The sequence below is a fragment of the Xyrauchen texanus genome, chromosome 3 (assembly GCF_025860055.1).
Source record: "Xyrauchen texanus isolate HMW12.3.18 chromosome 3, RBS_HiC_50CHRs, whole genome shotgun sequence".
NCBI classification, from domain to species: domain Eukaryota; kingdom Metazoa; phylum Chordata; class Actinopteri; order Cypriniformes; family Catostomidae; genus Xyrauchen; species Xyrauchen texanus.
In genome coordinates, this window is record NC_068278.1 from 28,862,816 (window position 1) to 28,885,511 (window position 22,696).

The window sequence follows — 22,696 nt, forward strand, 5'->3', positions numbered from 1 at the left end:
GAATTTATTCTTCATTTGAATAGAAAATATGTAAATTTTGAATGTGAGAATTTAGATATGTTTGAATAATCTTGACAAATTCCACAATATATTTTAGATCATCATATTAATTGTCTAGGAAAAAATATGACAAACTTTACAATATGTTTTGACAACATTTATATGTTTTAGCTATGTTTTAAAATATAAAAATATTTCTTATAATTGATCTATTTTATTGGTTTGTGCACACTAGTGATCTGTAAATAAGAATATCTATTCAATAATGGACTCAAATTTGGCTGTGTGGTGACTTTCCAGACCTTATTGACCATTAAGAAAATGACATCATATTCCAAGATGCAACTGTCTCAACATTATTTTAAATTACATAATGCATTCAATATACAGCAATGCTTGATGGCCAGAGGGCTAAATGTTCAATCTTTTAACACATAATAAATAAACACATGGCTATACAATTCTTAAAATTATACAACTTTATTGAGTTTTCTTTGAATGGTCTGTCAAAAGGGAGATCTGGTACAAAAATAAGCATTCTCAATCATTTGACTCAAGTCTTCCTTTTTAACCCCTGTCTAACCTTTCCTCAGCAAAGCTATGAATCAATATTTAATGACGGACCCCTTGCTTCACAATATAACAAGATACAGAATGCATCATTGAGAAAATAAATAAATGCTTTTAAAGGTCATTTCCATATACAAATATAATTTCTTATGAAGCTTATCATACAAGCACATCCTTTCGCCTACAGCATAACATTTACAAAACACATAGTGTGATGGAAGCCTTCCAAAAAATATATATATTACACAAATGCTAAAGGAGTGCTTTACATACTATTTGTCTTTTTTGGAATCTATGTGTTATATATTAAGATAATAACCCACTTTTAAATATATGTATACACTTCTCTATTGTTCATAGGTTGAATATACATTATGAACAACAAGAAAACAAGACACCCCATTTATGAACATGCAGCTTTATGATGTAATTTCTTTAGCTCTATGCTAAATTAAAAGTAGAAGTAAAAACAGTACACAATGTAGACACAAAACATAGTTATTAAAACAAAATATCACATTTATATCTAAATAAATCAATTCAGTAAAAATGTTCTGCCAAAACAGATGAAATGGCACTGCTATACCATTCCAAACGACATCATATGTAACACTCATCTTTGTGAAATGTAAATATTAGAATGTTCATTCATCTCATTTAATAAATGTACCTTGTTTATGGAAATCCATTATTATCAAACAATGTTTTTAATGTGGTAAGGCTTTTTATAAAGGTATTGTTGTTTAAAGAGATAATGGCTAAATACAAGTATTTGTTTCATGATTTTTGCATTTTGGTTTTTGATTATTATTTAGTGAGAAAGACCTTGACAGTAAAAAAACATAAAAACATTCCAAAATATCTCAAACAATACTTGCAAATCCTATCCCTGAATTTATTTTTAGATTTTGCTTATTATTTGCTTAAACTGCTGGATAACTATAACACCTAAACCTGCCTGAAATAGTGGTTAGTTGCAGTTTGTAATTTATTGTGGATGAATGGCATGAAAATGTTACCGCATGAAACAATATTATATTAATAGGTCAGATGGAAACATATATTTACAAATGCAAGTTATCTGTAAAAAAAAAAAAGCCTGATAAAAAGAAATAACATTTATAAAATGTGATGTAACATTATGAGATGTAGACTTTCAATCTGTAATTTGTTTTATTGAGAAAATATTTTTTTTCTTTTTTATGAAGGTGGGAGACATTCAAAACATTTTAAACACTGTTTTAAGCATAATGTGGAAAACAGAATATGTATTGTAATTAACTTATGTAATAACTTCAATATAATTATACATTTTGACAACTGTAACAAAAAAAGATTCCTTTTCTTTCTTTCCAAAAGTCCACTTTTCACCACACCTGGGCTCTGAAGTGAAGTATACCTCTTTATAGCAGCCATTGAATATGGACATCAATCAATGCCCCTGTAGCAAAAATATAGCTATAATAATGTCAGACTATACAAACTGTACAGAATCAGATTCATGATGAATGACAGCTAATACTCGTCCCCTGTGTGCTTAATCGCTGATTAAGCTTGAGGTTATCATGTGTGAGAACATCCTGGTGAAGAAGCCGCTTGTTTGAGACAGCCTGTTAAAAAAACTCATGCTAAAACTTATGAATTCCTTCTGGGAAAGAACTTCGGTCTTCACAGTCCTTAAAGCAATAGATAGTTCTTCAAAGGTTATGAAATTAATATATTCAGTCAGCTACTGGGATGTAGTCTTTTCTTCCAGTGCAAAATTGGAATTAAGGGTGGATGGCTGGTGGAAAAGACCAAAACATTTTACCGGCAGGCGCAGGAGTCCACTGTCATATTGGGGTAGACCTTGAGGACCACATTCTTGTCTTCATCAAAGAAGAGGATACTGAGGGAAGACATCTTCTCCGGTACACAGCAGGGCTCTGGGATGCCAGGGACCACACCGACTGCCCGGACAATGCTCTGAATGGTGGCATGGTTTGAAGGTTTTAAAGACTGTAAGAGGTAAAAAGACAAAGTGGTTAGCAACATATTACAGAACAGTCTTGAACAGCCTAAACTGGATACAGGTGGAGAACTCTCCATGGACGACAGTACAGTACAGTTAGTTGCTTCTAATTCATCCACATAAATGGCTAAACTATTTAAAATGCACTGGATGTCTCGGAGTAGTTAAAAGATGTACAATAACAGTGTTTTAACTGGAAGGAGTCAACCAACATAAAAAGAATATGAAATAAGTGGATCCTGGTTTTCTATGATTAACTTTACCACAAAGACCTAAACCTGTATGTTTCTATACTTTGATTGCTATGAGGTAAATCAATTGGTCAACAAATGTCACACAAAATGTACTCTATAAACCTGTATTCCATTAATTTCCCCATTGCTCTAGTTTGTAGCTTCCAGATTTCTACAAATATTTGGAGATTTAAAGACTTTGTATAACTGAAGAAAACCTTTTGTAAGATCACCAACCATAAGTAAATAACATACCTTTGGCATGGGGAACTGACAAGACCCTGAGCAGTAGTATGCATCAAAAGACTTGGGGGAGATAATCCACTCACTCCAGCCAATATCAGCAAAATCGACCTTTAAATATCTGCGAGCGCAGTTTTTGGGCTCGTTCCATTGCTTCTTACGTGCTTTCTTTATGGTCTGCTCATCAAACTGCAGCAGTGGATTTTTATGCCTTGGGTTCTTGCGAGGCTTCTTACGAGGGCGCTTGACTGGCTTGCTTTCCATTGGATCATAAGGGCTGGTCTCATCCCAAGTAGGTATCTCATGAGGGTACTCAGGTCCTGGAAGCTCATTGTTCTGTAGTGGCAGTAGGATGTTGGCTGACCGCCTGGTACGATGTTGCGTGGTGGTACTTTGATTATGCATTTCAAGCAAATGAAGATCAGGCACGAGTCTACTTTTGTGTCTCTGCAGAGTGGACACAACACTCTCAGGTTCTGAGATAGCAGAGTCATTGGCGTAGACCAGAATATAAGGAGATCTATCTGACAAGAGCTTCTTCCAAGGTTGGCGTCCTTCAATGTCAATGCCTATAAGAAGCTGGTCATGATGCTTGGCTTGGTTGACCACACGAGTAATGTCTTTCCACTGCCATGATATGAAGTCACGGTGCATTGTGGAAATATTAATGGAGAAATTGCCTATTGTTCTGGTGGTGTTATCCACAAAGCTGAAACTCCAGATTTCAAATTGGATGTGCCCTTGTCTTCTGGGGTTATGGTGAGCACAACCTTGTGAACCAGACCTTGTGCATCTGTTGCTGCTGTTCAGCATGTCACCAATGTAGTAGTGCAGGGTCGCTGAGAGAACATCCTCTGACTTGGTGAGGGAAGTGAGGTTGAAGATTTGTAGCTGCTTACTGTTGACTTTTCCTAACAAGAGAAACACAAATTCAAGCAAAGCATAATAACTGAGCATCTGTGATGGGAAAATAAAGGGATAGTTCATCCAAAAATGACAATTCTCTCATCATTTATTCACCTTTATGCATGGGCGGACTGGTCATAGGGAGAACCAGGACTTTTCCCAGTGGGCCCTGCCCACCAATCCCCCCCATGCACAACCAATTTTGGGCCGGTTTCTATGTAAAATCCAGGGCGGATTTCTCTTCGCAGTCCGCCCCTGCCTTTATGATCTCAGAAGTTTTTGAATTTCTTCTTAACACAAACGAAGATTTTTAGAATAATATCACAGCTCTGTAGGTCCAGAACTCCAAAAGCTCCAAAAAGGAGATAAAGTCAGCATAAAAGTAATCAGTCAGACTCCAGTGGTTTAATCAATGTCTTCTAAAATGATCCAGTTGGTTTTGGGTGAGAACAGACCAAAATGTAAATCCTTTTTCACTGTACATCTTGACAGAAGTCTCCTTGCTGTTCATGATTTCAAGCTCAATTACACTTCCTATAGCACCATCTAGCGCTTTGCACGTGCATCAAGCACCAGGAAGTGTAATCAAGCTTGAAATCATGATTGTGCCTAGAGACTGCATTTTTGTCTGTTCTACCCAAAAATAGCGGAATCACCTCAGAAAAAATTTATTTAACCACTGGAGTCTGATGGATTAATTTATGTTGACATTATCTCCTTTTTGGAGCTTTTGGAATTATGGTCACCATTCACTTGCATTGTATGGACCTACAGAGCTTAAATATTCTTGTAAAAATCTTTGTAGGTCTTCAGGAGAAGAAAGAAAGTCACACACATCTGGGATTGCATGAGGGTGAGTAAATTATGAGAGAATGGTCATTTTTGGGTGAACTATCCCTTTAAAAGAATGGTAACACTTTACAGTAAGGTTCCATTAGTTAACTTTATTTAACAACATTAGTTAACGTGAACAAACAATGAACAACACTATTTCAGTATTGAATTATCTTGTTAAATGTTAATGTCAACATATACAACTTTTAATTTTATAAATGTTTTACTATATGTTAACATTAGTTAATACACTATAAACTAATAACGAACAATAGTATTTATTTTAACTAAAATTAAATAAGATTAATAAATGCTTTTAAAACATAGTTTTTTTACTAAACCCAATGCACAAACTAATGTTAACAAATGGAACCATTTTGTAAAGTTTTCTTTTTACATTTCAACTGAAACCCACACTTCAGAACTCACGCTCTGTCAGATATGTTCTTCATTGACATAATAAAGCACAGCAATGTCAAGATTGAACACGAGGAGGCGGTATTATATCTCTATTGCAGTATGGTTGTCGCCTGAGCATTTGAAAGCGGGCAAAAAGCGCATGTCTCAACGTTTGAGTTTTTTCTTTCTTTCTTTTCTGACAGGAATACACGTGCATTAAACGTGTAGTTTACACACCTAAATAACTCATTTAGACGCGAACGGGTTTCGATACCGTTGAAACTCGTAAAATACTGGGATAAACGCTCGGCAGCATGAAAACAAACGTCAATTGACTACCGCGTGCGAATACTTCAACAGGTGTACCTGCACCAGCTTCTGCAAAAACTAACTTAACAGAGTTAAGGGCCGTTCAAACCAAACGTCTGTGTGCTTTTTCGTAGTTGTTCAACGTAAACATGCGCTACACGGACGTCTATGACCGTTGCGTTTCGCGCGGGAGCGCAGCGTTTTTAGACGTCGTGTCAGAAAAAAACTAAACAAAACAAAACGCGTCTCGCGTATAAAAAAATTAGCCGATATGGTAAACTATTACTCTCTTAGATTCAGGCTGAAATGCATTTTACACCTACCCAAATGTCCTTTAAAGCTGCGCACAGTGTTTCCATCTTTGAGAGGGAATCCCGCGCTGTTGTATTTGGCGTAGAGCATCTGCATGTGCTCTGACAGTGTGTCCTGCTCTGTTTTACCCACATGCTGCTTTTCTTGTGCTCCCACCTTTTGCCCAAACTCCATATCTTTTGAGAAAGCCACGAAGGGTGTTTTGAGCACAGCGCCGTATCCACCGCACAGATAACCCCATCCCAACATAAGGATAAACAGTCGTTGACAGCGATCCATTCTGGAGGTAAAGGACTGGTAAAGTTGATCTAGGTGTATTAGTAAGCCTATGTTTTCTGCGCTAACAGCGTTTCCAAATTCTTGTCTCTCGAGAGGAATATCATCACATGGACGCAGTGACTCTCCAAAATTTTAGCAGAGAGAAATCAAACAAGAGGTCAGTTTGGTGGTCCAAAATGCAGGTTCCCAAAACCGACTTTGGTGCACCAAATATCACTCCTTGTAGGGGATAAATGTTCCGTGTGAGTGTATACTGTTGTAGTCCTGCAGGTCAGGCTTGATCCTTGGTTTTGTCTGTCAGCGATGATGTTCGTAGCCAATCGCTCCTCTTCTCTGCTTTCATTGAAGGTAAAGCTTGCTGCTCTAGTAATATATAGGGCTTATGGGAGCAGTCGGATACGCTTCACACGACAAGCGCAGCAGAGAGGAGGAGTGGAAGAGGAAAGCCTGCGTGCATGTTATAGAGAGAGAGAGAGAGAGAGAGAGAGAGAGAGAGAGAGAGAGAGAGAGAGAGAGAGAGAGAGATGGAATACAAGTGTTTTTCGTAATATTGCCAGTTTAGTGCAAAACACTACTTTTCAATTTAAGTGATACAAACAACCGGTTCTTAATAATTTAAAACGTGCATTTAGGTTGTCAAAACAAACCCAACATCTCAGCTGCCTCTGCGAGCGACTGTATATCTCACTTGGGTCTGCTTTGTATTGCACGATAATGAGACCAGTGCAACGTCTCAGCAAAACTGTGTCTAGGATGACGCGCTGAATGACATATGAAGATAAATCTGTTGCAAAACTCGAGAGCTTGTAGATTTGAATTTGAGAACTTGTGAAATAAATATCTGTAGCCTACTTGTAAGATTAAATTTACATTCACAGCCCCGATGTGAAAACTTGATGAATGCTGCAACCTGCAATCACAGACAATAATCCAAAACCTGTGCTTTGAATTTAAAGTTGCAGACAAATAATCACAAATGTGTAAAATGACGTATAAGTTTGTGCTTTCATTCACTTTGGCAGTGCAACCACAAATTGACATTTGCAGCCTCTCAAATCTGCCATTGCAACTTCAAATCCTTCCGCGAAGCTGAGAATTTTTTTGCGAAAAACCTTTAGCAAAACTCAATTGTGCACTTGTAAATCAAGATGTGAGAGAGCAGACTAGTGGTGCTTGGCAGATGCGGGCCCAATTAAGTCATGACCAATGAATGATTGGCAATTTAACGATCAATACTGGACCAATCAAAACGGATCATCTTACTTGATGGCTTGATCTACTTTATATAGAATTCAGTGTAAGTTATAATTAATACATTTTTCTGCTGCGACTGAATTAGAGATTCTTAATTCCCTTATTTAGATGTCAGTATGTGATTTAAATTAAAGTGCACATGACCATGGTAATCTCAAATAATCATGATTAAAGCAAGTCATCATGGTTAGGCATTTATATCTTAATCAGTTCTAAGTTATCTATCTTATTCTTAAAGCTACACTATGTAACTTTGTTTTGTTAAAAAAAAGAACAAAATGTTATTAATGAGAGAGTGCAACAAAAATCCATCTTCCAAACCTTGTCTTTACCAAATACATTTTGATAAACCTATAATGATGATTTATATTTTAGAGCTGTCGAGACGGATTTCATGGGAAATTGCACACACACACATAATCTGCCCGTGCCTGTTCATGTCATATCCATACGCAGAGAAAATAAGATCCGGCTACTGTAGCGCAAGTGTGTGAGTAGGTGAAGCTCAAAGTTTGTTGTCACAACGAACGAGAAACATTGACCATGGATTATTCAAAACGGCAAACCTCTGGGGAATCACTTTGTAAAAACATAGAAACCCTGAACAGAGAAGAGTCTACAAGCAAAAATGGAAAGAGTCCATAATAAAACGAATCAACATCGGCTTGACTTTTCCGAGGTGGCAACAACTCTGAGATCTGAAAGGATTTAAAAGCGACACAGAGTTTGCTTTTTTTTTACACAACAGGTAAGATATTTTATTTATATGGTTTATGTATAGTTGTATAATCACGTGTTGTGAAATTTTTCACTTGCTAGCACACCTGTGTATTTTCTTTATAATGACATTAATTTATATAAATCAATCCTTTTGTCCTAGGCTTGTCAAGGACATGTGAGTCTTGAAATGATGTTGACCGCTGGTTGGTAACCATGACAATCTATAAATGAGTTACTACCATGGTCTATTTGGCCAGAATATCCTGCAGTTATAAAAACGTTACAACATTTGACTTTTTCAGACTACCAATTGTTATGTACAATTAGAATTAATAGAATAAGGCTTTATCTGCATGGGGGGCTTGATAAAACAGTTTAAACTAAGAATTTAATTACTGTCTGTGGCAGGGCGGAGGGCAGGGCCGGGTTGGGTCGTGATTCTACACACCTGGTCCCTTATCAGGCTAATCAAGCCTCCGCAGTCGGCCTTTATCCCTTTTGGAGGCTTGATTAATTACTGTCATGTAAAAGATATTTAAAGTTACTTTAGTTTATTCTGAATGGATAAATATTCGAACAGTCTAATTTCAAAATAGAATGTACACTGTGCACAATATTACCTTTATTTCACAAGTGGGTTTCTTACAATAATTACAGTAGCATTGCAATTCATCCAAGCAAGTACTTTAGATTTAACATTTGCTTGCTAATTTGCTAAAATGCAATATCAGTTACAACATCGAAGTATGTTATATAAGGGGAAGACTAACTGAAATAATAATAATAATGAAATAATAAAGGCATGATTTTTATTCTTCTATAGATAGTCAGCAATAGTGATTAATATAGTTACCCATTCAAGTGAAAATGAGGAGAATTTCTTTGGAAAGAATAACACTCAAGTTATTGTGTTCTACACTTAACAAAAATCAAACATGTTTTCGTCCAAGCTCTTAATCAACAACATGATACCAGACTTTGTGAAGTTTAAACGTTTTAATAAAAAAAAAATACAAATAATACAGAAGATAAATAAACATCAGAAAATTACTAAAATAAAGCCGATCTAGGAGATTTTCTTACTTCACTCTTATACCCAACTGATATTTAACCTCTATTTCATGTTTTCACGGAAATACGGAACTTGTGGTAAATTACAGCTGGCTGGATTGTCACATCCCATGTAGTTTTACTGAACGCAAACAGAGTTTACTGTAGCTGAAAGCTACAGAGAATTCTCTCATTACCATCCTTAGATATTACATGTGCGGTCTGTCTACGCCAATTTCTACGTTGATCAACGTGAGGAAACGTCTCATTTGATCCATTACATGATAAATTCACTCTTAATCATTTAATTGTCATGTTATTTAAATTATCCAGCCACTGCATCAGCCAGCCATTGCCACCGCTGGACTTGTTTTTCTTACAAAAATGGCACTGGAGCTGTTGCGTGACAGGAGAAACAAGCAAGTGCACACAGAACATTACAGTGAGACACAGAATACAAAACAAGGTAATAGACATGCAAAAAAAAAAAATAAAAATAAAAAAAATAATATATAACAACATTGCAGCATTCAACTTCAGATTTGTATTTTACAAGTTTTCACATGGGGCTGTGAGTGTAAATTTCAACTTACAAGTACAAATATTTATTGTACAAGTCCTCAAATTCAAATCTACATGCTATCTAGTTTTGCAATAGATTTAACTTCATAATGACATGGATTATGGGGAGTATTAAAGGCTCTCTGTCCCATTTATTTGAATTCAATGGCGATGAGCAGACACATCCTGCACTGCAGAGTCTGATCCGGATGCTGCACCACGTCCCCTCCACACACACCAGACCCCTGTGCACAGCTTCAATATCCTTTGCCACGGTCTTTCTTTCAGGATCACTGAGGAGGAAGTGATTGACCCCTCTCTTCCCATGTTTTTAATCAGATCTGTTTAAAGGGATAGTTCACCCAAAAATAAAAATTATTTCATCATTTACTCACCTTCATCCCAGGTGTATATGACTTTCTTTCTTCTACTGAACACAAACGAAGATGTTTAGAGAAAAATTCTCAGCTTTGAAGGCCCTCAAAATGCAAATAAATGATGACCAGAAAAGCATATAAATGCAGCATAAAAGTAATCCATACAACTCCAGTGGTTAAATCCAAATCTTCAAAAGTAATATGACGTGTATGTAGTAATTTGAAGTGTGGGTGAGAAACAGATGAATATTTAAGTATTTTTTACTATCAATCTCCACTTTCACTTCCACATTCTTCTTTTGCTTTTGGCGATTCACATTCTTTGTGCATATTACTACCTACTGGGCAGGGAGGAGACTTAATGGTAAAAACATAGGACTTAAATTTTGATCTGTTTCTCACCCACACTTATTATATCACTTCTAAAGATACAGTATAGGGTGTTTCTCAATTCAAAGAACACAAAGAAAGGATTTGCCTTCTCGCGTTCTTCGGTCTTGTTAAGTCACCTTGGAAGAATGAACTAGGGAAGGACAGCTGGATGTAGAACGCATCTATTGCAAGCTTTGAGATGAGCCTTTGAGGTGAACATTTTAACTGTCACGGCACATTTAAAGGCAGTGAAAGAACTACTGGCATTATCACACACCAGTGACAGCATTATTATCATTACACCAGTGAGGTTTTGCAGGACTAGTAACACGAATAAAGAATAAAGTCTGTAAATACTTATTTCCTTCATGTGTTTATTACTATAATAAAATTATGCCCAACAAATCAAATGTTGACGGACTACTATGACTCTCATGAGCCTTCACAATTTCACAAGCTTACAGTGGAAACCTCTTGAGGTTTAACCACTGATATTTCATAAACATAAATGTCCTTCATCTGTCACCGTAGTACGCTCACAATTTACCATATGATGCATCCTCGATATTCGGCCTGATCAAGAACACATCTGGAGAATTCTATGCATTCTCTGTAATTGCATTCTTGAGTACTGGAATAGAACTTCGATGATGACGTTGAACGAGTCCATGAGAATGTAAGAACACAAAAGAATTCACATTGAAAAACAGGCAGATATTTAACCCATTCACACATAAAATCAAACTGGTGTAATTAGGCTGGGCTCAGATGTGTACGATCAAACTGGTGTGATCTGCATTTGAGCTGCTGTTTCCCAGCAAAAGAGGGACTGAGGTGGCTGTAAAAATGAACCAGCTGCTCAAATAGTCTTTTCAACATAACAATATCTTTATTTTTATGTTACAAACATTCAAACAATCACTAAATAAAAGTTTAAAGCTATTACCATCAGAGCACACTGTTTTAATGAAGCAATGCGGCCATGTGTTCTGACATCAAACAAATATATAAACTAGTCAATCTACAAACACTTCCGGTGCTGTGAAAGTGGAAGAGCTAGGCTTTAGAACCTTCCATGCTTCTATAACAAACTCAGAATCCCATGTTGCATTGAATGTAAACAATATGGTGGCGTGCATAGACAAGACGCATTCGCATCTTATCATAATAAATCATTATAAACATCAAAAAAACACATTATATGCTTAAAAGGTTAAACACTGGAGTCGTAAGGATTACTTTTAAAAGATTTAAAAATTTGGTTACCATTCACTTGCATTGAATGGACCTACAGAGCTGAAATATTCTAATAAAAATCTTTATCACTCCTTGTGGGGGATAAATGTTCTGTGTGATTGTATACTATAGTTTGTGTTCAGTAGAAGAAAGTAAGTCATACATATCTGGAATGGCGTGAGGGTGAGTAAATGATGAGAGAATTAATTTGTTTTGGTGAACTATCTCCTTAAGTTTTGTTAGTTTATTTAATGAATGGCCTTCTCTCAATAGACTATATTTATCATGTGCCATTTCCCTCACACTAAGCTTTCTTAATCCACTTTAGGATAGGAACCAATGTTTGTCCCCCTACTTTTCACAATCACATATGCTATTTTGATTTGTAGGTGTCTGAATGAGCTGCGCCGTTGTAGGGACTGGGAGTGGGCAGTTTTATCACACCGCCACTCCACCACATGAATGAGGACTGTTGTCTGTTCAGTTAAACAGTTATGAATGTGGGTGAATTGCCACCCACCTCTTAAGCTCTTCCTGGTGATAAACAGAAACTTTCTGTAGGTATGTACGCTGTAAATCCATTTGTTCTGTCAGATTGATTACTTTATGAATCTGAATTGCAGGCATTGGGAAGACTTTAAGATCATTGGCCTGAACAATGTCTGTTAATGTACTATACTGCCATGCAAAGCCAAAACACAGTAACTACACATTTTTGTGAGTCATAACCAAGATCAGGTCTCTTATCTGCCCTGTGGCAGATGGGTTTGGCTCAACTATGCTCACATTTAGAGAAAACAGAGTATTTTATAATCTGCATTTTGGCTGGACAATCAAAAAATATTATAGCTTTTTCAAAGTTTCAGTGTACTTACTGCTTTTTGTTTTTGTTGATCAATATAATCTATTATTATTTATTTTAAACAATTCTATTTTCAAACCGGTCTCATGGCAAGATGTAAACAGTGCAACGTGCTGTGGGGATGTTTTTCAGTGGCAGGAACTGGGAGACTAGTCAGGATCGAGGGAAAGATGAATGCAGCAATGTACAAAGACATCCTTGATGAAAAATTGCTCCAGAGCGCTCTGGACCTCAGACTGGAGCAAAGGTTAAACCTCCAACAGGAGAACGACCATAAGCGCACAACCAAGATAACAAAGGAGTGGCTGCGGGACAACTCTGTGAATGTTCTTGAGTGGCCCAGCCAGAGCCCAGACTTGAACCCGATTGAACATCTCTGGAGAGATCTGAAAATGGCTGTGCACCGATGCTCCCCATCCAACCTGATGGAGCTTGAGAGGTCCTGCAAAGAAGAATGGGAGAAACTGCCCAAAAATAGATGTGCCAAGCTTGTAGCATCATACACAAAAGACTTGAGGCTGTAATAGGTGCCAAAGGTGCTTAAACAAATATTGAGCAAACATAACAACATGTGGAAAAAGTGAAGCGCTGTGAATACTTTCCGGATTCACTGTAGTAAGCAAAATGGGTTTTGAGCCTGGAATATTTTCTGCTTTAATTGTGGTAAGCTGAGGAGGGATTTGGGATGTAGTTCGCTTGCAGAGGCAGCCTCGGAGCAGGAGAGATTAGAATGGTAGATAAGAGGGGGATAAAGTGAAGAGGGGAATGGGTCTGGAGAGTTTGTTGCATGGCCGGAAAGATGCCACAGTTGTGGCGCTTGGGCAGCACGTTGCACTGTTTACACTGTAGTGGGAGGTTCGTGGAGGCAGCTCTCGTGATGGACCGCTCCGGGTGAAAAGTTTAGATAAGAGAATATATGAGTTGTCGTAGAGAGCTGTTTCGCATGTATACAGTGCCGAAGCAGCCAGTTCTGGAAGCAACTTCACGCAGCCGGCCGCTCCGGGTGAGAAATTTAGATAGGAGAATAAATGAGCAGTTATAGGTAGCCGTTTCACATGTATAGTGTTTAAACAGCCAGTTTGCGGAAGCAACTTTACGCTATAAACTGCAAATGGAGCATAGAAAGAAAGATTAAAAATGTAACACTCAACGTGGTAGCAGTCAGTACTGCGAAAACAAATTACATGCTGTGGCAGCTTCTGTGGAATTACGAGATTGTTTGGATGGAAGAGCTGTTCTGGTGAAGGTGAATACTAGCATACAATATTATTTTTGCTAATGCATATAATTATTACAACAAATCTTAGCAGTACATTTTTAATTTAGTCATTAAATTGTTTCTATGACATTCTGTATTGTGTTCATTCCAACATGGATTAAGGAAAAGTAGGCCTTAATTGTTGTTAGCTTTTCTTAATGAGATGTCCCCATACTACTTAGATACTACTTAAGTTACTATAATCAACCATTGGTGAACTTTGTCCAAAATGTAAGAAAACCAACATGGTCAACTAGAACAGTTCAAACTATGGAACCAACAACAAGTACTATGAGACACCAATTCGACTCCTTTTTGTAAACTCCCAACCATTCTCTAAGACAAAAGGCGCTATTGACTGATGGATATCTAAATTCAGGCACTCTCGACAGTAGCTTGGGATCTGAAATTACATGGAGTTGGGAGTTTTTAGTCATAATGAAGCTGCAAGCAGTCATAGGGGGACATGAAAGAACCCAAATGCCTTTAACGGCCTTTATCTTTGATCTGTTCAGACAAACAAAGTTGTTTTAGAAGCTCCTGTTCCCATGTAAGTTGCTGCATCATCAGATATTTCATAGAGATGAAAAATGGCTTAGCCTTCTAATATATAGATAATTAGAGATCAACCAATGTCAGGCAAAACTTAAGGATTTTAAATTCTAACAATGATTATTAATACATTTATAACACAACATTAATGAAAACAGAACATTCTCATTTAAATGTTTCTAAATAACTTTAAACTAATTTAATATAAAAACCTAAACATCAAAACGCAGGTAGCTCTGCCGATCTACACATCCAGATGTAGTGGACAATATGAAGGTTAAAACTGTTTTTATGTAGATGAAATTAGAGGCTTCAAGTGCTCTTTAATACATATTTAATTGGAGAGTGGTGCACAGGAACTGGTTGCGGGTTTTCTGGCAATGTGGTCATAAATGACAACATGCACATATAGGTCAGACAGGACAGGAATGCGGACAGAGCTGTCACCAGGTGATGCCTGTTGGGTTAAGGAAACAGTAATTAGGCTAAAATTATAGTAATTTCACTAAATTAATTAGTAAAACAGTATTAGGGTAATTTATACATTTTGTTTTATTATTTTTTTATTTTATCCCCCCTTTCTCCCCAATTTTTGAAATGCCCAATTCCCTAGGTCCTCATGTTGGCACGGTTACTCACCTCAATCTGGGTGGCAGAGGACAAGTCTCAGTTGCCACACTTCTGAGCCAATTAATCCGTGCATCTTATGACGTGGCTCGCTGTGCATGACACCGCGGAGTCTCACAGCATGTGGTGACTCATGCTACTCTGCAATCCACACACAACCTACGATGCACCCCATTGAGAGCGAGAACCACTTAACTGTGACCACGAGGAGGTTACCCCATGTGACTCTACCCTTCCTAGCAACTGGGCCAATTTGGATGCTTAGGATAAATGGCTGGAGTCACTCAGTACACCCTGGAATCGAACTTGGGGTGGTAGTCAGCGTCATTATTTGCTGAGCTAACCTGGCCCCCCGTAATTTATAAAATTGACATGTTTCAATCTCAAGATAAAATAGTTTAGATTTGGAAGATCAAATTAATTGCAGTAGAAGAAATTCCTCTTATATTTTCCATAACTGTAATGGGTTTAAATGGATATCAAACCATTGTCAAATATTTTAACTATTGCCTCCCGGATACAAATGTTGTTCCAAATATTGTTCCAAAATACTTACTAATATATATATATATATATATATATATATATATATATATATATATATATATATATATATGACACTGCCTTTTATATTTTCATAGTATTTACAGACATTGTGATTCTAACATATTTAATAGTTCAGTCATATAGTTCATTCCATTCAAAAGACCAGACTTTCAATGCATTTTAAAATAATACTTAAGTTACTAATATATATATATATATATATATATATATATATATATATATATATATATATATATATATATATATATATATATATTAGTAACTTAAGTATCCGAACAAAAATTTGAACACCAAATCACACTTCAGACTGCAAAAGCTTATATATATATATATATATATATATATATATATATATATATATATATATATTAGTAACTTAAGTATCCGAACAAAAATTTGAACACCAAATCACACTTCAGACTGCAAAAGCTTATATATATATATATATATATATATATATATATATATATATATATATTAGTAACTTAAGTATCCGAACAAAATTTGAACACCAAATCACACTTCAGACTGCAAAAGCTTATATATATATATATATATATATAAGCTTTTGCAGTCTGAAGTGTGATTTGGTGTTCAAATATAAGTCTGGGTGTGACTTTAATCTATGGACTCTATAGGGTGCCTTCACCAAGAATAACTAAGGTCTTCAGCCAGCTGTGATCCCTTATTATAGGGTAACTGTGTCAAAAGATATAGGTGGGTGGAAGTTTACTTGTGTTTTACATTTATTCTATAAATTTACAACTTGTCTGGGCATTTCATTCTAATTTTATATAGCAAGGTAAAGCTAGGATAAATGCAGACATATGTTGAACATCCTCAGAAATATGAAATAAAGCCAGCAAAAAACATAGCTGTTGATTTATATTTGGTTATCAAACTAAACCACCAACTACTTTGGAGGGATAACCAGAATATTTCCATCAAAGATGAAAAAAAAAACCCAAAAGAGAAAATTTGGGTTTATATTTTTTTTATGCTTTCAAGCGTTTTAAAAAGGAGAAAAACAAACAAACAAACAAATCAAAACCAGTGTTTAATATGACTGGCCATGATTCTGCCAGTTTATCTGAAGGAATGCATCCACATGGGCAATGAGGTCATGCCTGGTGGGGGCCTGAGGTTGCATTCTGGGTGCACGGGTGGTTTCAGTGTCTGGGTTCCTCAGCCTCCCCTTGTTTTTTAATAGCCAGCCTGGTTGGGGTGTGCTCGACCACAGGCAATACTCGCCTCTGCCATCTTGCCCTCAACGAGGCAGCCTGGGCGAGTTTGTGTTCAACGAGGCCGGTCTGCAGCGTTGCCTCTTTTCCAAAATAGAATGCACTCATAGCCCCTGGGCACATAGGCCAAAAAACAGTGGCACGGGTTCCAGCACTGAATTTGTGGTTCATTCTAACCCACTCTGTTGTATATTTCTGGAGAATGGGACAAATGCTGCCCAGGTGCAACAAGAATACAAGAATCACCCTTCTTTAAATTTGGGGCTGAATGATAATATGGCACATATAGTACGTTTACAATGACTGATTCTTCTAAAAAATTGAACACTGCGTTTATACTTTTTCTGTATGAATGATTATTAGCCTTAATTAACCTAAATACACTGCCAGTACAATTATAACAGTTCCATTTATGTATTTAATAGAAGTACAGGGACATTACAATCTTCCAGTTTATTAAAAGTCTTTATTAAGTCTTGAGGCCCTAAAGAATTGCAGTTTAAACTCACCTCTGGGTCAACATTCAAGATTTTTCTGTCATCATTGTTCTTGAAGAGCAAACCACTTTGATTCTCTGTGATCACCTCATAGTTTGAGCTGGCATTGTATTTAGCCACCTGTGTTTCCCAGTTGTAGAAGCTGAATAAAAAGTAAAAGTAAAAAATAAATAAAAACAATTAACTATGGGGTCAAATAAGTTAATGAGTTCATAATCAACATTATGCAACCAATGCTTTTGATGGAGCTTATCTAACTGTATATTGAACCCGGAATATTCATTTAAGTTAAACAAAGTTCTGACAGATACAACAAGGCATTGTCAAAAACACTGCCGAAGACAATGTTGAAGTGATAAAACTAATAGGGAATTCAATCTATTTAATGTTTTGGATTCCATTTATAAATAATCAGTTAGTCAGTGGAATCCATTTTTGTTTCTCATTTCTTTTTCTACTAAATGCGATTGTCACAAGTGAAGGACAGGAAATCAATTATGCTCTTGACATTCACAAAGGCACAATTGCATTTAGAGAGTCTTTAAATGTAATTCCAAATGCTCCATATGTTCCATTAATTCAGAAGATTTGAGGTGTCAAAAGAGCCTTTCAGCTGCACCTTTTAAAAATTTCTGAAACATGTCTTGAATGGCTTATTACAACTGTTGGATAAAGTAAACAAAGAGAATTGACAGCCTTAAAGCTACTAAAAAATAATGAAATTAAGTTTCTGCCAAAACAATTTAATTAATTCAGAGTTCAATACAAGTTAAAACTCAGTCAGCAGCATTTACGACAATGTTGATTACCACAAAATCGAAGTTACAGTGAGACACTTACAATGGGGCCAATTTTTGGAAGGTAGGCAGAAATGAGAAGCTTATTATTTTATAAAAGCACTTACATTCATTCTTTGGTTAAAACTCATGTATTATTTGAGCTTTAAAGTTGTTTAAATCATAATTTTTACAGTCCTTTTAGGGTTTGTTGACATTACATCGTCATGGCAAGGAAGTTGTAAAATTGCCTAAAACTTTACACAGAAAAGTTTAGTAAATTATATTATCACACTAAAATCATGTTAACACACATATTTTTTATGTTTTGTAACACTATACTTGTGAAACAGTGAGTATTTTAACGTTTACGGATTGGCCCATTTCACTTCCATTTTAAGTGCCTCACTGGAACCCAGAAAACAGGGGAAGACAACATTTATTTTTGTGGCAATCAATATTATGCCAGAAATGTTGTTGTTTGAGCTTAACTTGTATTGAACCTGAAATATTCCTTATTTGCCATAAGAAATCTTCAATTGAAAAACAAACAAAACCAGAAAAACACTCTATTAGTTTTAACCGGAACCTTAAAAAACTAAAGCAAAGTTTAATTTGTGATGGCAACTATTAAATCTACCAAGCACAAATCTAAAGAGTGACATCACAGGACATCAGAACATCAGTGTCACCTGACCAATGTTATTAAAATATGTGTGCTAAAACTTGTTGACAGTTTGTACATTAACAATTTTATAAGTTTGTTTGCTTGGGCAAATCTGACCAAAATGCTACCAATTTCAAAGTTTATTGCTTTGAAAGGTGCCCATTTTATTGTAGCATTCTCCTGGTCGACAAAGTTTCGAAAGTATGACTTATGCATCACTTTCCCTGTACTGAATGAGACTGAGGGATCTGTATTTGAATTCATAAGGTACTCAAAAAAATATTTCACACTTTTGCAGACATTTTGTAAAAAAACATACAAACAAAGAAACACTTTCTCACATATACAACCAAGACAAATCTCCACAAAAATTCCTGTGTCTGCACTGATCAGTGTTAAGATTGAGACAAAGCTGGCCACTCAAAATGGCAGTAACAATGGACCTAAATGTAACTGATGCACACAGCAAGCAATAATGAAATACCTACTGGGGCAATAAGAACAGACTGTTCCAAAAGAGTGACTGTCTGGCCCGTGTTAGAGGTTCTCATCACAAGCTCAACTGCTGGGAGACAGCTGCTTTGCAGAAACACAACTCCAAATGTCACACTCTGAGGCAGCAAGGGTTGCTCAAATGGACCTCAGCTATTCCCAAGCAGTAGTTTGTGGTCCAAGAACAAAGCTGGACTTTGGGGAGAGGCTCTTTCAATATGCGAAAGAGAAGCACATGGGTGCAAGAGCTATAGAGTATTAAGCACATTATTCTCCATAGTAATAAACCTTTGGACATGAGCCAGTGCTCAATACATACTGCTTACTAAGTTACTTAACAGTCAGAATTATTATAAACAACATCTGTAAAATGTTAATGACCTTGACCTTATGGATATAAATCACTGAGCAATCCTATTTACAAAAAACTTTGGTTTATTATTCTCATTTGGCTTATTTGAAGCAAGGGAGGGTTTGGTTCTGTAGCAATCCCTGGTGTAGTACAAAGACATATTTGCATGACAGTCATAAAAATATTTTGTAGATTCTAGAACATTTCACCATCTAATAAATAACCAATTAATATATTGACTAGTTCAGAGAATAATGTCATTGGGATTCAAAGTATTTACTCAAATTTGAACATATGTTCAAGATGTATTACTTCGCACTCTTGAGTCTTTAAAATCATAGGAAGACAGTAATGACAGTGTTTGCCACTGGTATCTCTCCAATTCTTGCCCTGGATCCTCTCTTCTTTGCACACCCAATGTGAATAAATCAAACAGAGAGGATACGATTAAAGTATATATTTTTTGCATTGCACTGTAGGCCTCATCCTATGGCTGAAACATCTTGAAATAATCCCAATTTATCTTAATTTATTACACATGGCTCTGTGTGTTAGAGAAGTGGAAAGACACCTCAAACTTCCCTGTCCACCATTTCCTGTCAAGGTGACCAGAAACCATGGTGCTGGTCACCAAAGCAAATAAATGTGTGCTTGAAATGAAAAGACTGGGTAATAAGATGTAAACAAAAAGTAATGGTCTGAATAAAACATCCTCGGAGGGTTGCTGCCTGCCATTTTGCATCACAGGATCCTTTCTTCTATTGCCATTGGAGTGGTTGCCTTTACAGTAAACATGGCAGACCCTCACAAAGAGCCAGGTTCTTTAGGGGAATACAGTGAGGCATGAAATCACAAGTTTAGTCCATATTCTGTTTGCCTTTTGGATCAAACTTTCTAGTCCTTAATGGATAGTTCTTCTAAAAAAATAAATAAATAATAATAATAATAGAAAAAGAAAATTCTCTTTTCTTCTTTCCATATGATTTCTAACATATACAGAATGTACATTTTTGTGAGAAACTTAGGACCAAGGATGCATATTCTCTTCAATAAGGTTTGACAGCATTTTCTGTTTCTATTTATACTGAAATGCCATATAGCAATTAGCATTTTTGGGTTGACCACTTTTATGCAATGGTAAACCGCTTACTTTTGGTCAAAGAAACAGGACAGATGTGAGATATTTTAACAGAGAACATGAAAAGATGGACAGAAAAATGCTCCAGAGCCTTTACATTTTCAAGTTGGAAGAAGCTGGGACACTGACTGGGCTCTCTGAATATTTGGTCTCATGGTTTCATGACTAAAAAACACACGAACAAGGCAACACATGTCATTTGTCACTTTTGGCCCCATATTTGTCCCTAAAGAGATGTCAGCCATTAACGTAAAATGGTTAACAGTCATTGTGCAGCTGGGTGGCAACACACCCACTCTAACTTACAAACCTGTGAAAAATCTTAGCTTTGTTTCCACAAATAATTTACAGTTAATAATACTGTTATTGTCTAAGTATTTACAATTATAATATCCAACACTGAGAGAGAAAAAGGATGATCGTGTAATTAAGTGCTCCATGGTTACCATACTAAATCCTGATGGAGTGTTTGAAGGAAAAAAAACACCAGTTGTTACTCTTTGGATCAATGAGAAACAATCAGTTCCCCTTCTGTCGCTCTCTCCACGTTGTGTCGGAGAAGCGACACTAGGGGTCTCTCTTGAGCGCCGATATTCACCTCTGACCTATTGAAAAGGGCCAATGAGAGTTGGCAGTCAGTATTTGCATACCCCGCCCCCGCATATGGGTATTTAAGTGGGGCAAATACGGAAGTTTAGTCAGAAAATTTCTTCGGAGCCGATGGTCTGTCTGCAGTTTGCTGCGAGTTACACACATTAAAACGTTCCTGTTTCCTCTGACGATCTGCATGCTGTTGGATCTTGACGGCGCACAACAGCGGCTTTCTCCTTTACATTGCACGGCGTGCATTGTTGCCCCTGAGCGCTTCGACAGCGCAGACACACACACACACACTGTGTATTAAAAGAGTAAATTCCTATTAAAAGAGTAATTTCTCTAAAAGAGCAAAACACAGCGGCGTTGAACGTTCTTTTCAGAACGCGTCTTTTTCAAGATGCCCTTCCGCCCCTGTGTTGTTCCTGGATGCGGTAGAGTGCTCTCCACTTCAGACGGCCACAGGCGCTGTCTCGTGTGTTTGGGCCGCGATCACACCGAGACGGCGTTTGTGGATGGTTCATGTTCTCACTGCGAGAACATGACCATGACCACGTTGCGGTCGCGGCTTGCTTTCAACAGAAAGCAAGCCACCCCAGCTGCACCCCGCATTGCTCCTTCTTCCCACGGGATTGAGGACGATGCGGTTGGTGCTGGGGGCGATTTGGGGGCGGCAGCGGGTGCGGTTTCACCGGGTAGCCCCCCGCGAACCTCCCGTTCCCCGACACGCTCGCTGGTCCCCGTCCACGCTCGCGGCAATAGCGGCTCGCCTCACGGCCTGGCTGTCTATCCTCCCGAGCCCGAAGCAGATGAGCTCGGCGCTGCATCGGAGAGTGTGATGTCTGATGCCGAGGACTCCCCTGGACTGCCGCCTTCGGGCCAGCAGGCCCAGGCTGAGGCCGATGCTCAGATGTCTGACATGCTTTCCCGGGCCGCCGTAAGCATGGGGTTGGATTGGAACCTTCCATCCTCCTCACAGCCTTCACGGTTGGATGACTGGTTCCTGGGGGCAGCGCGCCGTTCGCGGCCTCGCATCCCCCCGGTCCCGTTTTTCCCGGAGGTGCATGACGAGCTGAAGTCTACGTGGAGAGCCCCGCTCTCCGCCCGTCTAGGTGCCACCCGCTCCACTCTCACCACCCTCGACGGCGGGAGAGCGCCACGGATACGGGGGCGATTCCCCAGGTCGATAGGGCAGTTGCGTACCATCTATGCCCCGGTAGCCCTACCTCCTGGCGTGGCCGCCCCGTACTCCCATCCAAGCCCTGTAGGACAACATCCTCGCTCAACGCGAAGGCCTACAGTGCGGCTGGATGCGCTGCCTCCGCCCTGCATGTGATGGCCCTCCTGCAAGTCCACCAGGCCAAAGCACTCAGAAACATGCACGGGGGTAGACCTGATCCTGATGTG

The 22,696-nt window shown here is 37.8% G+C and overlaps 2 protein-coding genes across 2 annotated transcripts in view; both read right to left on the bottom strand.

Annotated features, from left to right (window-relative positions):
• Positions 1–488: 488 nt before the first annotated feature.
• Positions 489–6,507, bottom strand: LOC127628562 (bone morphogenetic protein 3-like). The gene is made up of 3 exons (XM_052105344.1): positions 5,829–6,507; positions 3,070–3,968; positions 489–2,568 (listed from the first exon to the last, which is right to left on the bottom strand). Exons 1-3 carry the CDS (start codon positions 6,094–6,096, stop codon positions 2,377–2,379), a joined length of 1,359 nt encoding a protein of 452 aa, XP_051961304.1. The 5' UTR covers positions 6,097–6,507; the 3' UTR covers positions 489–2,376.
• An 8,063-nt stretch (positions 6,508–14,570) lies between these two features.
• The window catches only part of LOC127632243 (cilia- and flagella-associated protein 299-like), a 150,757-nt gene continuing 142,631 nt past the window's right edge, over positions 14,571–22,696 (bottom strand). The window contains exons 6-7 of the mRNA XM_052110834.1: positions 17,283–17,412; positions 14,571–14,795 (exon numbers count right to left, since the gene is read on the bottom strand). Of these exons, the coding sequence (XP_051966794.1) occupies positions 14,673–14,795; positions 17,283–17,412 (253 nt within the window). The 3' untranslated portion in view covers positions 14,571–14,672. The remainder of the gene's footprint in view (positions 14,796–17,282; positions 17,413–22,696) is intronic.

What these genes read in the sequence shown, in the direction of transcription:
- LOC127628562 (XM_052105344.1), bottom strand. Translation starts at nt 6,096, where the DNA reads ATGGATCGCTGTCAACGACTGTTTATCCTTATGTTGGGATGGGGTTAT. An exon ending in CAGCTTTAAAGGACATTTGG is followed by an intron (nt 3,969 to 5,828) that starts GTAGGTGTAAAA and finishes TTCTCTTGTTAG; the next exon opens with GAAAAGTCAACAGTAAGCAG. An exon ending in GTCAGTTCCCCATGCCAAAG is followed by an intron (nt 2,569 to 3,069) that starts GTATGTTATTTA and finishes TACCTCTTACAG; the next exon opens with TCTTTAAAACCTTCAAACCA.